Here is a 20,961-nt window from a genome sequence, read left to right as displayed (position 1 = left end):
ACCATGCGTTGATACCATGGGAAAATACCATGGTAAATACCATAGACAAATTTCGTCCATTTTGACCAGATCAAAAAAGGGAATATTACAAATCCTCCTTCCCAAAGATTGCTTGCCCTCAAGCAATTCACTGTTATCCACAACAAAAGCATTGATACCAAGATCCCATACAACCCAGTGTGTTATTCCATACCTCCATGCTACATGATCCTGAATGGATCCTTTGATACCTGGATCCCAAATGATCCTCCGACCAATCCTTCCCTCAATAGATTCATCTGGGTCCCAAACAATCCTCTAACAAATCCTGGCCCCAATGGATTCTCCTGGATCCCAATGCCACCTAAGTCCTGGGACCTATGGGTTATGGTACCATCTCAGCCTTCCATCACTGCCCATGCCAAAGGGCCCAAGCTGCAATATGCCCTTGGCTGTGAGTGTCCTCCTAGGAATCAACCCATCAATAGAGTACCAACTCATAATTTCTCGCCAATCCACACCTTGGGAAGGTTGAATACCCGCAAATCTACTATGTTGATGCTACTCGACGCTCAACTCACACTGCTACTCGGTCACCCAACATGATGCATTTGGAGAACTCTGCCCTACTCTTCCCAATGTATAAAGGGGGGTTGGTAGTGTTGCAAGCTTTATCTATGTACTCCTGTAGAGGGCTGCTCTGAAACTCCCAACTGTACTCCTTTTGCTGCCTTGTGAGGGACTTGAGTCATTCCTCAACACTAGACAATTGGGTCGTTGATTTGACACATACCCCTATGAGCTCCTCAATTTTTCTATTCTCTTGTAAGACAGTGTCTCGGACTATCCAGACTCTCTACTTCAACATCATAAGATTTGTCTTGAAATGCATGATCCTTTCCCGAAAGTCCTCTACTGGAAATTATCATGCCCTGCTAAATGTCTTTGTATCTGTCTGCACCGGATGCCCCATGACCACAGCTTCAACTTGAACCTTTGACTGACCCTCTAGAAATGGCTCATCCTGCATACTATATTTTTCATGCTGCCCCGCATGATCATGCTCATCATGTCGGTTTATTATTACTAGCTCCTCATTTGATTCTCCTTGAATGTCTTCTTCCTGGCCTTCTCCACATGTGGGGATAAGTTGTCTGCCCTCTCTGATTGTCAAACATGGATGTATTGGTGCACTGTTATCTATACCTGATTTCCCATATTCTTTATGGATGTTCTCCTGGATATCTATAGACTTAACTACCTCATCATCAGGAGGAATTCCCTCCTTCCTTTCCCCATGTACTTTGTCAAGTTCACTGATTATCATCGGCTTGTCCTGCAAGTTTCTCTGAAAAACATGGTGTTGTTGCTCACCATCTGTACTTGACTACTTGGATCCTTCATAGGTTCTCTTCTAAAAACCGGTGAGCTCAACTTTGGATGAATCTCCATGATCTTCCCTTATTTCCCCCTTATCACCTAGACACGAATGGTTAAGGGCCCAAGGTCCCTTGCAGATAAAGCATAGTCCTCTCCTCCTTAGGTTATTCTTACTGCGGATTTTGTTCTTGCTTCCTCCATCAATCCTTCTTAACTCCTTCTTAGTCAGCGCCCTTTTGAGAAATTTTATGTTTTGGTTGACCAACTTCTCGACTAGATCATAAGCAACTGGTGATCTCTGTGGTTCCTTCCTCCAAATGGTCAACATTTTCGATCTTAGTATCTTGTAATGTCAGCATCACCTTCTAAGAATAGAGACACAATCTTTTGCATGCTTGTTTTGACATGGTCTAAATGAGCTGATGTAATACTGGTGTAAAAGTTTTGGAGCAACTGAAAGATCAACTCATCACATTCCAGATTCAACATGAATGTGCCAAAGCTGAATTCTGCCATGAGTTTTAAAATTTTGTAACGCTTCTGAAAGGTAGGAAGCATGATGTTATTCAATCCCTAAAGGGCTTCTACTATCAGCTGCAATATATCTCTCATGAGATCATTGTTGTAGGGTAGTAGTGGCGATGTTAGAGCTATGACCCTGCTGAGACAAGAAGCAACTGTGAGCCTGACCTCTTCACAAGGGTGTTCCCAAAGTTTGGGTTGTATCAATGCAAGCATGGATGGCTTGAGAGCCCAAATGAGTTTCTTCCATTCTGGTTACCCCACCTTGGACAAACATGTGCCTAATTCCTCCAACTTATGAAGATCTATCTTTGACTTTGTTTGTTGAAATTCAGATCCAAGTGCGAAGAGCTTAGCCCCTCTTCCCCTTCTTTCATTCACTTCCCATGGATGCTCCTACTGCAAAATAGCATAGACTCTTTTTGAGAATGGTCTATTGCTTTGACCATCATTTTGGTCTAAGGAGGCATTGTTGTGTAAAGGGCCATATATTCTCACCTTTGAAACCGAATTCGTTCTAACAGGTCGACGTGTCCCGAATCCGGAAAATCAGATGCGATTCGTGCCAATTCGTGTTTGGAAATTGGGACACGTCGTGTCTGATTGGGACACGATCAAATCCAGATCATGTCCCGATTTCCAGACACGAATCCGGAAAAAAGGGACCCACGCGGCCATAAAAGGGGAAAAAATCCCCCTTATGAAGATCTATGTCTGACTTTGCTTGTTGCAATTTAGATCCAAGTGCGAAGAGCTTAGCCCCTCTTGCCTGTCCTTCATTCACTTCCCATGGGTGTTCCTGCTGCAAAATAGCATAGACTCTTTTTGAGAATGGTCTACTGCTTTGACCATTATTTTGGTCTAAGGAGGCATTGTTGCATAAAGGGCCATATATTCTTACCTCCAAAACCAGATTCGTTCTAACAGGACGACGTGTCACGAATCCGGCAAATTGGACACGCTTCGTTCCAATTCGTGTCCGAAAATTGGGACACGTCATGTCTGATTGGGACATGATCAAATCCGGATCGTGTCTCAATCGGACACATCGTCTCTCGATTTCCGGACACGAATCCAGAAAAAAGAGACCCACACAGCCATAAAAGGGCAAAAATCCCTCTTATGAAAATCTATGTCTGACTTTGTTTGTTGCAATTTAGATCCAAGTGTGAAAAGCTTAGCCCCTCTTCCCCGTCCTTCATTCACTTCCCATGGATGTTCCTGCTGCAAAATAGCATAGACTCTTTTTGAGAATGGTCTACTACTTTGACCATCATTTTGGTCTAAGGAGACATTGTTGCATAAAGGGCCATATATTCTCACCTCTGAAACTGGCTTCGTTCTAGCAGGCCGACGTGTCTCGAATCCGGCGAATTGGACACGGTTCGTGCCAATTCGTGTCTGGAAATCACGACACGTCGTGTCCGATTGGGACACGATCGAATCTGGATCGTGTCCCGATTTCTAGACACAAATCCAGAAAAAAGGGACCTGCGCGGCCATAAAAGGGCAAAAATTCCTCTTCTTTGCATCATTTTCACTCAGTTCTTTTGCAATAGGTGGGTTGTGGGTTTGCTGTGAGGAGTTTGGAGCAAGGAGCAAAGGGTGTGGAGACTTTTCAAGGATATTCAAGCAACATGTAAGTGCATTTCCTTTTTTTTTTTTTTGCATTTGTATTATAGCAGTTTGCATATGTATTTCTTTTACAAATTTGTGCATGTTTTGTTTATTTTTTTATAGTATTCATGGCTCAATCAAGAGCAGCAGATAAGGGCAAAGGACAGGGATGAATGTCCCCATCAGAGATTCCCCTCCTCTCCCAATTTCATCAGTCTGTTGCAAGTATTCCCTCTATTGCAAGTAATGTTGAGGGAAGACTTCCTCCTAAAGGTAACATTGAGAAATATCCCTTGTGGAAATATGTCACAAGAGTGGATGAGTCAAGCAGCAAGGTGAAGGGAGGAGGCAATGTGAATTGAGATGCAACTTTTTCCATAGTACTTTCACAAGCACATATTTCCGTGTGAAAGACCATTTGTTGGCTTTACCCGGTTATGGAGTTGGAGTTTGTACAAAAGTTCCTTTACACAAGAGGAAAGAAATGGAAAAAGAGTTCAATGTTGGTATGGCAAATATGGCTGCAAAATAAAAAACAAAAAAACCAAGAATGATGACCCCCTTCCATTTTTTAGGAAAGGAAGCAACAAATTCCCATTTGAGAGTTCTAGTGGGGAACAAGCAACAAATAGAAAGACAATTTCACTTGGTCCAATGGACAATATTTTTCAAAAGGAGAAACGAGAAGAGCTTGATCTCACCATTGCCTATTTTTCTATCAAAACTTCATATCCTTTAATGTTGCACCCTCACCTCTATTTATTGAGATGTGTCGAGCTTTAACTCAAGGGGCTCCATCATGGTATGTGCTTCCTGGTTAAGAGAAACTTTGAACCATATTGTTGACAAAGGCAAGAAAAGAGGTGCAAAAAATGCTTGAGCCTATTAAAGCATCATGGCCAACATCTGGGGTTAGCATCGTTTTTGATGGATAGACAGATCCACTAGGGGATTTTGAAGTCTAAAATGGGTCTCCTAAGGTAATTATAAAATAATAGTGGAAATAATAAAATAAGATTAGATTACATCATCAAATTTTAAAGGGAAAAAAAGAAAAAACTATTTTTTTAGCTCATATTTTCAACGTATCTACCTATGGGTTTACTCAAATTTTGAGTGACAACACTCATAGGATGCAAAATTTGATTCCTCATCCAAGGAGTACCCGTGTTGCATACTTTATTTGGATCATGCTGCATGAAAAATGAGAAATACATAAAAAACGTGATTGCAATCACGTTTTTCATGTATTTCTCATTTTTCGTGTAGCATGATCCATCGAAAGTATGCAACATGGGTACTCCTTAAATGAGGAATTAAATATTGCATCTAACAAGTACTCCTGCTCGAAATTTGAGTAAAACCATAGGGAGATAAGTTGAAAAGTAGTTTTATTATTTTATTATTTTTTAATCTTTTTACTTTTTACTCCAAAAATGGTGAATCATCTCCCATGGTTGACATCATCATCTTGAATCCTCTTGGGTTTTATAAATTATATTTTGGTTGTACATTTTTCTTAGGAGGCCCATTTTAGACCTCAAAATTCCCCTAATGCAGCACGACACCCACTCATCAACTTCATGGTGTCTTCCTTCAATGGTCCAGTTTTCTTGAAGATAGTGGATACACTTGGAGAATATAAGGATGCACAATATATGGGTGAGTAATTATTAAAGTTATTGAAGATGTAGGTGTTGATTCTTGTGTGCAAATTATTACAAATAATGCACCTGTTTGCAAGGTTGTTGCCATGATTGTGGAAGCTAAATATCCACAAGTGTTTTGGACACCTTGCATTGTCCATTCATTGAACTTGGCACTGAAATCCATTGCTTCTGACGTGCTTTGGATTGGTAACATTATTGAGGATGCACCGCATATCCATAACTTTGTACAAAACCATACAAATGCCCTCACTATCTACAAGGAGTACATCAATCTATCATTGTTGAAGATTATGAGTACACCGTTTTCCTCTTCATTCATCATGTTGAATAGGTTGAGGGAGGTCAAGACCGCTCTTGGGGCCATGGTTATTTCAGAGTTTTGGCCTTTTTGGAGAAACACAGATCAAGTAGCCTCTAAAAGAGTGAAGGACACAGTGCTAGATAATGCTTGGTGGGAGAGGGTAGATCTAGTTATTCAGATCATGGACCCTATCATTTCTTTGCTTCAATTTGCAGATACAGACCAACCCATCCTAGGAGAGGTTTATGAGGGATGGGATTCCGTGATTGAGTCTGTGAGGAGCCTTATTTTACAGAGTGAGTGCCCCGAGTACATCACCAGAGGCCTTCTGTGGTACTATACAAGATATTCTTGTCAACATATGGGACAAGAATTGCACACCTTTATATTATTTAGCTCACTAATTGAACCCAAAATACTACAACCATGAGTGGTTGAATGGTGGACCTTCCCACAGGTTCCCTCCTCACATGGATGGTGAAATCTCACAAGGGAGGAAAGATGCATTCAGGCGGGTTTTTCAGGATAGAGCATTTCTTGATGAGGTGGAGGATGCCTTTGCAAAGTTTTCCACTAGCACTAGTCGATTTACATGATATGATGTGATTAGAGATAGGGGGGCTAAGAAGCCCTATTCTTGATGGGCAAATCATGGGGCAACAAGCCCTCCTCTACAGAAGTTAGCCATGAGGCTCCTCTCTCAGATAACTTCATCCTCTTGTTGCGAGAGGAATTGGAGCACATATGGGAATTTGTAATTTTAAGAAGAGAAGGCTTGAGCAATCCAGGGCAGAGACAATGGTGTATGTGCACACCAACCTTCGTCTCATTTACAGGCAAAGGGAAGAGTGGTCGAAGGAAAAGATAAAGACGTGGGATGTCTTTCTTGATGATATGGGTCTGGACAATAGTGTTGAGTTGACATTGGCCAACATGGATCTCAATGATCTAGTGCTAGAGCCTGTTAGATTTGATGATAGTGACACTGTATAGAGGTCATCCTCCACACCAACAGAAGTAGAGGCAAATTTGGATACAGGGGAGGAGGATGCAATAGAGGAGAGCAGTGGTGACCATGATGATGATGACAGTGATGTTGATTTTGATGATGATTATGAGGATTGATGACTCATGAGTCATGAGCTACCTAATGCCTTGAGGCTTGTATACTTGTAGTTGTTTTGCATTTTCTATTTCTATTTGTCATTGGCATTACACTACCTATGTAACACATTTTGATTTTGATGACTTAATGAAAAAACTACAGCGGTCAGTGCCTTTATCTTAATATCTTGTCTTTCTCCTATTGGATCATTGATGAATTGAATATGTATTATCATTTATCATTTATGAATTTAGAATTTATGATTCATTGATTTATCATTTGTGACATGTATTTGAATTTTGTATGTACTATGCATATTATATGTTACTAACTTACTTTTTAAATAGTAAAACTTACATCTAGATGAAGATCTATGTTTGAAATCAATGAATTTGTATCATTAATGAAAATTTGTGTAAGAAATATCTAATTTTTAATATATCTATATATATATATATATATATATATATATATATATATAGATATAGATATAGATATAGATATAGATATAGATATAGATATAGATAACTTATTCGAACATGTCCTATTCCGGGGGGTTAACGTGTCTGAATCCGACACTCAAATCCTCGTATACAACGAATCCCGAATCCACGTGTCAGGTTACTTAGATTCTCACTAGTTCATCAAAAAGTTTTTGGGTGTTTTCCAAGGTCTCTTCAAGATGACCCATCTTCTCACATATCAAAGCAGACGAATATAAATTCTTCAAACATCTAATTAAGAAATTAAAACCCCTTCTTCTTTTCTTCTCTTCTTCTTCTTTCTCCTTTTCCTTCTCTTTTTTTAGTACCTTCTTTTCTAGTGAAGCAATGAATCCATCATATTTTTTTTAAACTACCCTAAACATAGATCTTTGCCTCGTGTGCCCTCTAATAGCACTCTGGATACAAATCATCATACAGAGGTCTTTTACATATTTTAAAGACAATTTGAACACATAGGGCACACGCGACTGCTTATCAAAAGAGAAAACAAATGCATTAAAGTACAATTGTGAACCCTGGATGGATCCACCAGACAAAATAACGCCTACAGGGTTTTCGTCCCTGGGATTAAACTAGAACTGGCCACCCCAAGTTCTCAAGAAAAACACAACAAGATAGATAAACCCGAATGATCTAAATGCTTAGCTTCTATCCCTTTTATAGGCTTGATGGACTCTCTAAAGACCCTATTTTATTCTTTTCTCTCGAAAACCGAAGGTATTTACCATGCGCTGATACCATGGGAAAATACCAATAAATACCATGCACAAATTCCATCCATTTTGCCCCTATTACGTGTAAGATAAGACTGACATGTGACATGCACAGAAAATCTTGAGAATTGACTCAATAATGTAAACAAACGAAGATGGTGAATGTTCCAAATAAATAATTTTTCTTTGAAGTTGATTGCTTAGCACCCCTAAGAAGAAAAATTGAGCGTTTTGTCTTAAAAAAAAACTAGAGAATAAGATATTCAGTGTGCCTTATTAACTAGACCATATCTCATTTTAAATTATGATTTTAAAGATAAAATAATTAGCACAAGTTTTTAAATAATTTGGTGAGTGGATAGTGCAGTTTCAGAGAAAATGCTTAAAATGCTTAAAATGGCCATTTGGTGATAAAGAACCGCATAAGAATTTCTTTGGCAAGGTTTGTTAGTTTGACAACGAATTAGGTAAAATTGTAAATAGACGGTTGTATACCGAATAGTTAGTTATATAACAGTAGTTGGTGACATAAAACTATCGAATGCTCATGAAATGTAAGACGGAGAATCATTGTTTAATAAAGTCCGATCCAAATTCAGTTTCATATCTCTTGGTCATTCTGTTGTGTTTTCTTCTCCTATTTTTCCTGCTGTTCTTTCTACAAGTGGTATCAGAGCTATGAGGTTGCTGTGGGAGGTCTTGAAGAGCGCTAATCCAGAGGTATAAGATTGAACGTAGTGTGCGGGTGACTCTGGAGAGGTGGAGACCCCTGCGTGTCGGTGCAGAGGTGAAAACTCTTGCTGTGATTGACGAGGAGGCCGGTGCATCGTTGTGAATAACTGTCTACCTCTATGATGCAGAAGTGAAAGATCTCGCTGGTGAAAAAAAATAAACGTTCGATATTGCTGGGCTTTGTAAACGTGGAGCGTGGAAGATTTCTCTACGCGTGGATGATTTCTCTGTGTTTCTCTGCGTGAAGACCAGTTTTGCGTGTTGCCTGAACCAGCGCTAGACCTGCGTGTATTTGGCTTTGTAAGCGTGGAGCGTGGAAGATTTCTCTGCGTGAAGGGTTGTTCTGCGTGTTGCCTGAACCAGTTCTGCGTGTTGCCTGAACCAGCGCTAGACCTGCGTGTATTTGCTATCTGAGTCCTGCGTGTATTTGCTATCTGAGTGGTGAGTGTTCATTGGTCGAGGACAAGGCGTGTTTGCTGCCACAGTTGCAGCCAGAGGTGCTGCCAAGGTGTGTTTTCTGCCACAGTTGCAGCCAGAGGTGCTGCCAGATCTGCGCATGCAAGAGTGACTTGCCTGTGTGCAAAGCCAGAGCCACGTGAAGAGGAACCCCATCAAGCTGCTGTTGCCTGTTGAACCCGGGTATTTATTAAAATTTCCAGAACGTTTTTTATTTTCAGCAGAACTTTTGTTTTGAAACAAAACAGCAGATTGAAATATTGAAATCAAGTCAAGTTTTTTAAAAAAGTGGTGGTTTTTTTTATACAAATTGGAGGAAAAGAAAGGGTTCAGGAAGGGTTTCATTGTTTGTTTAAATCACCAGAGGCTAAGATTATTTTTTTTAAAAGCAAAAACCCTAGAAAGACTGAAACCCTAGGAAGGAGGAAAAATGGCCAAGATGTCAAATGCAAGATTCGAGGTGGAGAAATTCACCGGAAAGAGCAATTTTGCTCTTTGGAAACTGAAGGTTAAGGATCTGCTTGTGCAACAAGGGTTGCACAAGGCATTGGATGGGGTAACTAAGAAACCTACAACCATGACTACTTCAGACTGGGAGGACTTGGATGCCCGAGCTCTCAGTACCATCCGGTTATGCCTAGCGGATGAAGTTCTCTTCAACATTGTTGAAGAGACTACGACGTCAGGATTGTGGGAAAAACTTGAAAACCTCTATATGACAAAATCGTTAACCAACAGAATTTATCTGAAACGACAGTTATACAGTCTTCGAATGAAAGAAGGTTCAAACGTTGCAGAACATTTGAATGTTTTTAATACACTAATTTGTCAATTAACAGATATGGAAGTCAAGATACAGGAAGAAGATAAAGCCATAACCTTGCTGTGTTCTCTGCCTGAATCATGGGATCACTTCGTAACTTCAATCAGTTTCAGCTCTGCTGATTCTTTGAAGTTTGAATCAGTCGTGGGAGCTCTTCTGTCTGAAGAAGTACGAAATAAATCCAGCACTGAAACAGCTGCATCAGAAGCCATGGTCGCTAGAGGATGCTCAAAGGAAAGAGGAGAAAAACCAAGGGGGTCTTCCAAGTCGAAATCAAAGGGCAAGAAGTGTAAGGCAAAATGTTGGAACTGCGGTAAAGTTGGACACTTGAAGAAAGACTGTTGGAAACGGAAGGAATCCGAAAACCCGAAGAACGAAGCGAATCAGGTCGATTCAGGTATGGTAGACGAAGTTTTATCTGCTGAAGAATTGTGTATGATAGATAAAACTTCACCTGAATGTAATGTCTCTCAGAGTTTTGATAGCTGGCTGTTAGACTCTAGTGCTTCGCATCACATGTGCCCACATAGAAATTGGTTGACTTCGTATGAAAATGTAAACAGTAGTTCTGTGTTTATGGGTAACAATATGTCATGTCAGACTGTTGGGATGGGAGATATCAGGATTAAGATGTATGATAACACAGTTAGGACATTAACTAGTGTTAGACATGTACCTGATTTGAAGAAAAATTTAATCTCTTTGGGAGTGTTGGATTCAGATGGTTATAAGTTTACAAGTCAGGATGGCATCTTGAAGGTCTTCAAAGGAGCTGTTATGGTTATGAAGGCAGAAAAGGTCGGAAATCTTTACAGGTTAAAAGGAAGTACTCAGGTCGGTGAAGCAGCGGTTGCGTCAGAAAAGGAAGAAACAGGTACTCGTCTGTGGCATCAGCGTTTGGGTCATATGAGCGAGAAAGGTCTTCACATACTGATGAAACGTAAATCTCTTCCCGGTCTGAAATCCTTGAATTTAGATTTCTGTAAACATTGTGTGTATGGAAAACAGTGTAAACAGAGATTTAAAGTTGGCAATCATAATAGTAAAGATGTTTTAGACTACATTCATTCTGATCTGTGGGGGCCTTCCCCTATTGTGTCATATGGAGGTGCATTGTATTTTTTAACGTTCATTGATGATTACTCTCGTAGAGTTTGGGTCTATATGCTAAAAAGGAAAGCTGATGTATTAAATGTCTTTAAACAATTTAAAGTAATGGTAGAGAAAAGAACAGGGAAATCTATTAAATGTCTAAGAACTGACAATGGTGGTGAGTTCACTTCTGTTGAATTTGAACAATATTGTAAGGATGAGGGCATTGTTAGACACAAAACTGCTGTTTATACTCCTCAGCAAAATGGTGTTGCTGAGCGTATGAATCGGACTCTTATGAAAGAGCCAGAAGCATGATCAGCAATGCTAACTTGCAAAAGGAGTTGTGGGCAGAAGCAGTATCTACTGCTTGTTATTTAGTTAACAGATCACCTTCAGTAGCAATTGATTGTAAAATTCCTGAAGAAGTTTGGACAGGTCAGTCTTGTGACTATTCTCATTTGAGGATATTTGGCTGTGATGCTTATTCTCTTATTCCGAAAAATTAGCGTTCAAAATTAGATCCAAAGTCGAAATGTTATGTCTTTGTTGGGTATGACTATGCAGTGAAAGGATATAGGTTGTGGGATCCTACATTGCGGAAGATAGTCATTAGTAGAGATGTAACATTTGATGAATCCTCTTTGTTAAAATCAAATGTTGAAAGAATTGAACAGGAACAGGTATCACCGAGTCAACGAGTTCAGTTGGAGGCTAGATCTTTCGGTGATAGTCGAAAGGAAGGAGAGACTTCTGGAGACAAAGGTGTTGAAGACACAAAGGAAGCCATTGAAGCTTCTGAACCAGTGCAAGTTTCTAAACCAGTTCAGCAACCAGTCACTCTGAGAAGGTCTACAAGGGAAAGGAAAACTCCCAAAAGGTATGAAGATTCTGCTTCATCTGTTTCTTTGGTTACTGAAGATGGGGAACCTTCTTGTTATCAGGAAGCAGTAGATGATATAGATAGCGAGAAATGGAAAATGGCTATGGAAGAAGAAATGGACTCCTTAGCCAAGAACAATACCTGGGATCTTGTAGAGCTTCCTGAAGGGAGAAGTGTTGTTGGATGTAAATGGGTCTTCAAGCTGAAACGGAAAGTTGATGGTAGTATTGAAAGGTATAAGGCGCGACTGGTAGCAAAAGGGTATTCTCAGGTTGAAGGTATAGAATTTCATGAGATTTTTTCTCCAGTTGTAAAACTTGTTTCTATACGTACTGTGTTGGCACTAACTGCATTGCTTAATCTTGAGTTAGAACAGTTAGATGTTAAAACAACTTTTCTACATGGTGATTTGAACGAAGAGATATATATGGAACAACCAGAAGGTTTTGTACGAGGTCGCAGCAGAAGATTAGTTTGCAAGCTCAGGAAATCATTGTATGGTCTGAGGCAGTCTCCCAGACAATGGTACAAGAAGTTTGATTCCTTCATGGTGAGCCAGAACTTTATAAGAAGTGAGTATGATCATTGTGTGTACTTCAAAATTTTCAATGGCATATTCACTATCTTAGCTTTGTATGTCGACGATATGCTTATTGCAAGCAAAAGCATGGAAGAGATCAACAGGTTAAAGGCTCAACTCTCTAGGACATTTGATATGAAGGATCTTGGAGCAGCAAAACATATCTTGGGCATGGAGATACACAGAGACAGGAAAAATGGTAAGCTTTGGTTGTCACAGCAGAAGTATGTGGAGAAGGTACTTGAAAAGTTCTCTATGAATAATGTGAAACCTGTTAATGTTCCTTTAGCTTCCCATTTTAAGCTTTCTTCGGTTTTGAGTCCTAGAGCTGATGAAGAAAAGCAGTATATGTCTCATGTACCATATGCAAACGCGGTAGGCAACTTAATGTATGCGATGGTATCTACAAGACCTGACATTTCACATGCAGTTGGAGTTGTCAGCAGGTTCATGGCAAATCCAGGTAAAGAACATTGGCAAGCAGTGAAATGGGTGCTTCGATATCTAAGAGGCACAAGTGACCATTGCATCGTCTTTAATGGTAGTGAAGGATCAGTTTGCGGATATGTAGATGCTGACTATGCAGGTGATTTGGACAAAAGAAGATCTACTACAGGTTATGTCTTTACTTTTGCAGGTGGAGCAATTAGTTGGATGTCAAAGCTTCAAGAAACAGTTGCGTTGTCTACTACCGAAGCTGAATATATAGCTGCTTCAGATGCCAGTAAAGAAGCAATCTGGTTAAAGGGTCTGCTCGATGAGATTGGAAGGACGCAAGAGAAAGTGAATGTACTTTGTGACAGTCAAAGCGCTATTCACTTGGCTACAAACCCTGCCTATCATAGCAGAACCAAGCACATTGATGTAAGGTATCATTTTCTGAGACATGTGATCGATGGCGGAAAAGTAGTTCTTAAAAAGGTCCATACACGAGAAAATTGTGCAGACATATTCACAAAGCCAGTTACGGTAGAGAAGCTGCGGTGGTGTCTAGCTTCTCTTGGCTTGCATGAAAGATGATGAATGGGAGAATTGTTGTCAAGGTGGAGTTTGTTAGTTTGACAACGAATTAGGTAAAATTGTAAATAGACGGTTGTATACCGAATAGTTAATTATATAACAGTAGTTGGTGACATAAAACTATCGAATGCTCATGAAATGTAAGACGAAGAATCATTGTTTAATAAAGTCCGATCCAAATTCAGTTTCATATATCTTGGTCATTCTGTTGTGTTTTCTTCTCCTATTTTTCTTGCTGTTCTTTCTACAAGGTTCACTGGTTTCTAGGACACGTTCATGACAGTCTCTCTACATCATTTGTTAGTTAAACTTCTTTGTTAGCATGAAACAAAAGGACCAGAAAACGGACGCAGAAATTCCTAATCCAATTCTTTTGACTCACCTATGTGAATGGAAATTAGTATAGGAAGAAATTCATAGTTATTTTTAGCAGTGATTTTAGCGCATTGACACATACTTTGTGATTTCATATATATTCTAAAGTTCAAATTAAATGGAGTGTTGCTTCTGTAAATCTGAAATTCTCCCATATGTACGCATGAATCTTTAATTGCGTGTGCCTCTCCCATTGTTAGCTAGGTTCTAAAGTTCAAATTAAATGGAGTGTTGCTTCTGTAAATCTGAAATTCTCCCATATGTACGCATGAATCTTTAATTGCGTGTGCCTCTCCCATTGTTAGCTAGGTGCTCTGTTTGAGTTCAGTTTTGGTGGCCCTGTTAGCTGTTGTTATTGGTGGAATGGCGCGTACTATTACAGGGCTGCATTAGCTTCAGTAACAGTAATTTTAATCTGAAGCAACAAATATTTGAGTCGCCCAACTTGATAGCGCTGCAACCAGCGTTTTCATATTTTATTTCAAGTGAAGGGGAAGTAAGACTTTGCTATTTGGTCTCTTTGGTGTCATCCCTTTTATAGTTGTATTTGACCAACTATACTGAATTGTTAATTGGCTTCGACTTCAATGATCAGAATTTTGCCTCCACATAAATCCGGGTTCCCACTATGACTTGGAATTGTTAATTGGCTTCGACTTTAATGATCAGAATTTTGCCTCCACATAAATCCGGGTTCCCACTATGACTTGGAAGGTCTTCACCAACAGCTCTTTCCCTAAAACAATTCATCCCTGATTTGATAAGTAAAATGTGCATCTTCTCCCAGAGTTTTTTCATTTTCCTTTTAAGTTGAAGTCGAACAGTAAATACTGCTACTAAGTTTTCAAAATGAATGGTGTCAATCCCTGTGATCTGTTTATCCACTAAAGAGTACAGTTCTTTTAAAAGTTTAAATATGTTCAGATTTTATAAAATTTTAGGGAGTACGTTTTAAGTTTCCCTTAAAAAATAATCATTAATTTTTTCCAAATGCAAAAATGTCTCCTAAAACATATAGAACTGACTGATTAAATGCCCACTCTAACCCATGTATAACAAGAATACATAAAAAGTATATCACAGCGAAATTTATAGTGGAGAAGACACCCAACAATGATAAAAATTCGACTCACAAGTTCAAAAAGCTTGCGATAACAGTCCAATAGTATCCCAATAGAATACGTATGTGATTTACACAAATAAATCCTGTGATAATAGTCGAGCGGTATCCCAATAGAATGCATCAATATGGAGTTTGCATATAAAATGAACGGATAAGCACATTTAGTTCAGACTGAACTCATTTTGTAATGCCAATTAGGAACTTATCAAACCTGCAAACAATCTAAGCAACAGTGTTGCAGAGCCCAGTGATAAGACTCCAGGGAATTTACAGACACCCTTAGAATAATTGGATGACTGGATTTTAGAAATGCTGATAATGGAAATGGGGCATGAGTAACATGTCTATTATTTGCATAAAATAAAGCAAAACATTACAAAGGATCCTTGTCTGGAATAAGGACTTCACATTGCAAAACATGTCTATTACTGTCATAAAAATAACAAAGGATTCTTGTATGGAAGAGAATTGGCCATTTACATTTCACATTCATGGGCTTCACTTCAGGATTCTTGATAGATAAATCTTTTTACAAAAGGAGATAATTTACAAAAAAAAATCCTTTGTAAGAGAAGTCACTATCTACATTTACACTGATAGACTTCACTTCAAGATGCTTGATAGAGATACACATGTATACAAAAAAGTCATTACATGAGATATATGTACAAAAGATCCTCAAAGGGAATAAGGATAAAGGAAGTATCCATCTACATTGGATTTGTGAAAGATAGATATGTTACTCTAGTGATTTAGTAGCGGAAGCCAGATCATCATCTCAGTCTGCTCAACTGGAACTTGGAGACTTTTCAATACCTGTAATGTTTCCCATTTTAACTCAGGTCCACTCATACAGTCCAGCACATATAAAAACGAACACGGCACTTATGATGTTTCCAAAGGCCTAAATGTTGCCATGAGGACTAGATGTACTCCGGCAAGTAGTTAGTTAGTTGGAATGATGTACTCCGTGCAGGGGCAAGTAGTTAGTTGGAATGACGTACTCCGTGGATACATATTTTTTTGGAAGAAATGGGACATGATTGCACAGTCGTCTTATCCCGTCCACCACGAATCTCTCCACCATAAATGCACGTGATAAGCTGAAAATTTTGTTCACAAAAAATTGTCAGTTTGAAGATTTAACTAAGAACAAAAAGAATGTTATGACATTGATTTAAAAATAAAAAATCTGTGAAACATTAAAGAAAATAAAAAAATATCTATGTGTGCTATATGTTTCATTGAAGGGAAAATATAGCTTCTTTTGATCTCTTACCAGTTTATGATTTAAATCTTTGCTCTGTAGGTAGGCTGTCTTCTTGATCTCTAGCGGCGTATGACTCAATCCCTTGCTGTCTTTGCTGTCTCGGTAGGATGTTTTCTTGATCTCTTGCCAACGCATAGCTCAATCCCTTGCTGTCTAGGTAGGATATCAAGCGTCCAGCCAATCCAGGCTAAAGTGTGCATCTACAATTTCAACTCTAAGGTCCGGGATGGCAGAGCTCTTGACACGCATCCATTGCTGTCCAATCTTCTCATCACAGATAACATGCTTTAGACATCTCAGCCCTGCAACTGATTTAGGCAGCTTCCTCAAACGAGAACATTCTCTCATGTCAAGCTCTTCAAGTTTCTTTAGTTGTCCTATTTCCTCCGGAAGTTCATTTAGGCACTCGCATAGTGAAATGTCCAGATATTCCAGCTTTCCAAGTTTTCCAATAGATGCTGGAAGCTCTTTCAGACCAAGACATGCAGATACCCTTAACATTCTTAAAGAGCTGAGCTTCCCCAAGTCATCAGGCAACTTTTGAAGAAGGTGACAGTTAGTGATAGACCACTTCTCAACTGAAGATGTGTCACATATGCCAGGGGGCAGCTCTTCTAAATCACAGCAGTGATCTAAGTTAAAATCTAGCATTCTGGGAAGCTTTAGGCTTGACTGGGAACTGTTGAACCTGGACATATTTCCAAGCCCTTCACATAAGCTCAAAGATAGCTTCTCTAAGTTTTGCAAGACATTATTGTGCTCTTGAAGGCGGGGCACATTCAACTTCTCCAAGTGAATAGTCTTAAGCTGAGTAAGTGAAGATAAGGCTGGTAGACCGTTCACCGATGCTCTCTTAGACCCATAATTAATTATTATGAGGACTTTCAGTTTTCTCATAGAACTCAAAAATGATGGAAGAAAGTATTTACTTGCAGAAAAGAGTAAAATCATAGCCTCTGCTTGTGGAAAATTCATCTCACACCACTGTTCGTCTTCCATTGCACCTACATAGGTAAACCACAAATGCAAAGTACAATTAGATCATTACGCGGTATTGCACACACTATGAAATCATTACATAACTTTTCTAAAATCTCTCGATATCAACGACCAACACCTAGATATCGTTACATATCTTTACATGCAGATCACATATTGATAACCTATTTGGTGTAGGACAAGATTCACATCTGACATGCACAGAAAATCTTGAGAATTGACTCAATAATGTAAATGAACGAAGATGGTGAATGCTCCAAAAAAATAATAAGTTTTCCTTTGAAGTTGATTGCAAAGAACTCCTAATTAGCAAAATTGATCGTTTTGTCTAAAAGAAAACTAGAAAATAATTTATAAAGTATTCAGTGTACATTATTAACTAGATCATATCTAAGTTTGGGTATATAGAAAACAATGATTTTAAATATAAATTAAATAGCATAAATTTTTAAATAATTTGGTGAGTGGATAGGGCAGTTTCAGAGAAAACGCTTAAAATAGCCATTTGGTGATAAAAAGCCCTTTAAAATTTTCTCTGGCAAGGTTTACTGGTTTCTAGGACAGGCCCATGACAGTGTCTACATTAGTTAAACTTCTTTGTTAGCATGAAACACAAGGACCAGAAAGCAGACGCAGAAATTCCTAATACAATTCTTTTGACTCACCTGTGTGAATGGAAACGATTTGGGCATCAAAAGCTTGATCCTTGAGCAGCTCCCATTTTCCTGGCAAATTGTCCCCCTTTTTAGGCATAAACAACCTCTTCCTACGAACTATACTGCTTCCAGATGCCAAATATAGGGCCAAGTCTCGCATTAAATCATGCTGAGAAAAGTACAGCTCAGAAGAACTGCCGTAATCGATTGCTTGGCTTCTACTGCATCCAATTTCCAAGAAAACACAATATGTAAGACAGAGGAAGTCAAGATCAAAAGAGCTTGAGCACACAGCAAAAACAAAAGAAGGAGCTTACCTGAGATTGCTTGTTAAATTCAACAGATTCCTGCTTGCAAGTTCTAATAAGATGACAAAAGCATCGTGCCACTCTAACTTCCGCACATAAACCCAAATGTCTAGCAATGCATCCACTGAGATTTTTCTATCCTCTGGAAATGACCCCAAGTCTAAGAAGCACTCCCGTGCTTCCTCATCCAGGACATCAACACTGGTCCCCAAGCATCTAAGAAGCCCATCTTTGTGATAATCTGATATTGGTTTGCCATTTAAAAGCTTGTTCTTGGCACTCTCCCACGCCGGCTGAGGCTGACCATGCAAAGAGCTTCCAATCACCTTTAAAGCAAGTGGCAGGCCTTTACATTCCGCTTGCACCTGTGATTCATACATCAACAACACTAAGTGGAATTTCTATAGGTAGAAAATCAAACAAACACACAGAAAAGAATTGTCATCGAAAGAATGAAGATCTTGTCCAATAAGCTTGGAGTCCATTCACAGGCTTTGTTTGATTACTTATGAACATGAATATACAACTGAGTATATGAGTACAATCTCTTATTATGGTACATTGATACGATTGTCAACAAAAGTAAGTATTAATGTGGAACTATAGAGATATCATGATTTGCCACTGTAGTAACTAATTATAAATAGAGACTTTTAGAGGAACACAGTATCACCACCAATAAATTTTACCAATTTTACCGAACTTGGAATAATACTATATTGCATATAACTAGCATTCCAATACTGTAAGAGACATACCTGCTTGACTAGCTGCTCGTCCGCATTACTTGGAATTGATTTCTGTCCAAAAGCCCAAAAGCAGAAAAGGGGCAGAGCATCGTCATCATCCAGCAATGGCAATTCATAAAGCCTGGTAGAGGTTGTTGTGCGGATGATAGAACGATCTCGGGTAGTCACAAGGGTCTTATAACCTTCACCTTCAAATAATAATTTTTCTAAAGTTGCCTTAGACCAGACATCATCCAACACTACAAGAGTTCGCTTGGCTTGTCTGAGCAGCTGCTGCTGCAGCTGTCTATGTGCATCCTCAACATTCTGAAAGTCAGGTCTCTTCCTTCGAACAATCTTCTCCCACATAGTCTCTAAAATTTCCTTCAGGTTTGGGGAATTTGAGACCGTGATAAAAATGATATTATTTTGAAAAGCACCTGCCATACATAAAATGAAAATTCCATAATCTGAACAGAAATAAATTGATAAAGTCCAAAAAGACTCCCTTTCAGGAGATAAAAAAACATGGTATGAATAAAATGGAAACCCTAATTACCTTTAATTTCTTGATCATTGGAGAGAGACAATGCCATAGTTGTTTTGCCAACACCCCCCATACCTTGCACTCCAACCACGGACACCTCTCTCTGGAACAGAATCTTCTTCAGATTATCAATATTTTTCTCCAACCCCACAACAAAATCAGACTTACCCAAGCCTTTGCAATCAGAAGCAGGAGATTCACCGGAAACTCCATCAAACGTACCATCAGGACCCATTTGTTGTAGCATCATGGCATTCTCATCGGGATCATTGGTGAGCTTGGGAACGATTGTTTCATTCACGCTTCTCTCATCCACTGCCTCCAACTCGTACAGATGGCGAAGATTCTTGAACTCTGATATGATATTCTTCAACTCAAGAGATAGTTGGATAGGCAGCTCGTACTGAACGAAGTCACGGATCTCCTTCTCTAGCTTGTGAATTTCAGAAGCATATCTGAGATTCTGGTACCTATTAAGAGGGCTGGTTTTCCCACACATTTTCACCAATTGAACGCCTCTATTGAGGATGCTCAATGACTTCTCATAGATTTGATTTTGCTTATTTTGGGACTTTTCTATATTCATTGAACAGAGCTGCCTAACGGTTTGAAAAGTGCCTGCGAATAGCGCATATATTCTACCGCATAACTCCTTGCAACTGAATGCACTCATCCTGTAAAGGATGTGATATCCTCCAATGGAGGAAGGGAAAGGAAGCGTTATTATGCAAAGAGAATAACTTCTAGGGTTTCTCCTTCAATATACAGGTCTCTGAAGTATATAGTGTTTCTCCTTCACTATACAGGTATATTAGGTATATAGATATTTAGTAATCTAGCCTTCTAGCTGGTTGTAATCTAGCCTTCTCCTACAGAAATTATCTAGTTGTAATCTAGCTTCCTAGCGAAAATACCTAGTTGTAGTTGTTCTGAGCTTCGGTATCTGCTTTCCCTGCCTTTAAAATTTTCAAACGATGGGCAGTTCTGCTATTTATAGATGTTTTGCAGTCTGGAAGGATGCATACCAAACGAATTTCTGCGTTTTTTCAAACGATGGTGCGTGGCATACACGATCCGACAATACGAGTTTCGTTGGACCAACGCATCGAGGCGGTAAACAATGACTTTCGTTTCTTGCCTGGATGTTTCCGGCGGTTTTGGAACACGTGTCCATCACAGGCGTTAGACCGGCATTGGAAGCCGGCGGTTTAACAATGAATTTGCTTCTTTCCCGACTGTTTCATGGAGTCGGTAATGGCGTGTTAGTCACATGGAGTGGTCAGCGGTTGAACGGCCGCGTGTTCCTTTTCCTGCTGTTTCTCCAGTGGTTCCTGGTGGCTTCTTGTAGGATTTCTGATTGTGTGGGGATAGCTGTCATGAGTCTTCCATTCTAGAACAATGAATTTGCTCCTTTCCCGACTGTTTCATGAAGTCGGTAATGACGTGTTAGTCACATTGAGTGGTCAGCGGTTGAACGGTCGCGTGTTCCTTTTCCTGCTGTTTCTCCAATGGTTCCTGCTGGCTTCTTGTAGGATTTCTGATTGTGTGGGGATAACTGTCATGAGTCTTCCATTCT

At 39.4% G+C, this 20,961-nt stretch overlaps 1 protein-coding gene across 2 annotated transcripts; it reads right to left on the bottom strand.

The window, feature by feature from the left end:
- Positions 1-15,770: 15,770 nt before the first annotated feature.
- LOC149245479 (disease resistance protein ADR1-like) lies at positions 15,771-20,672 on the bottom strand. Of its 2 annotated transcripts, none has more exons than XM_089457775.1 (6): positions 19,398-20,672; positions 18,869-19,278; positions 18,120-18,475; positions 17,812-18,020; positions 16,157-17,151; positions 15,771-15,980 (listed from the first exon to the last, which is right to left on the bottom strand). In XM_089457775.1, exons 1-5 carry the CDS (start codon positions 20,056-20,058, stop codon positions 16,313-16,315), a joined length of 2,475 nt encoding a protein of 824 aa, XP_089313901.1. In that variant the 5' UTR covers positions 20,059-20,672; the 3' UTR covers positions 15,771-15,980; positions 16,157-16,312. The 2 variants fall into 2 exon arrangements, with proteins under 2 accessions (XP_089313901.1, XP_089313900.1); XM_089457774.1 differs by having other exon boundaries at positions 17,812-18,023; positions 19,398-20,658.
- Between the last annotated feature and the right edge of the window lie 289 nt (positions 20,673-20,961).

The sequence above is a fragment of the Pinus tabuliformis genome, chromosome 7, assembly GCF_031772625.1.
Source record: "Pinus tabuliformis cultivar Carrire ecotype Pingquan chromosome 7, CPIR1, whole genome shotgun sequence".
In the NCBI taxonomy this organism is placed as follows: Eukaryota; Viridiplantae; Streptophyta; class Pinopsida; order Pinales; family Pinaceae; genus Pinus; species Pinus tabuliformis.
Note: the sequence above shows the minus strand (reverse complement) of the source record. Positions and strands in the feature narration are given on the sequence as shown.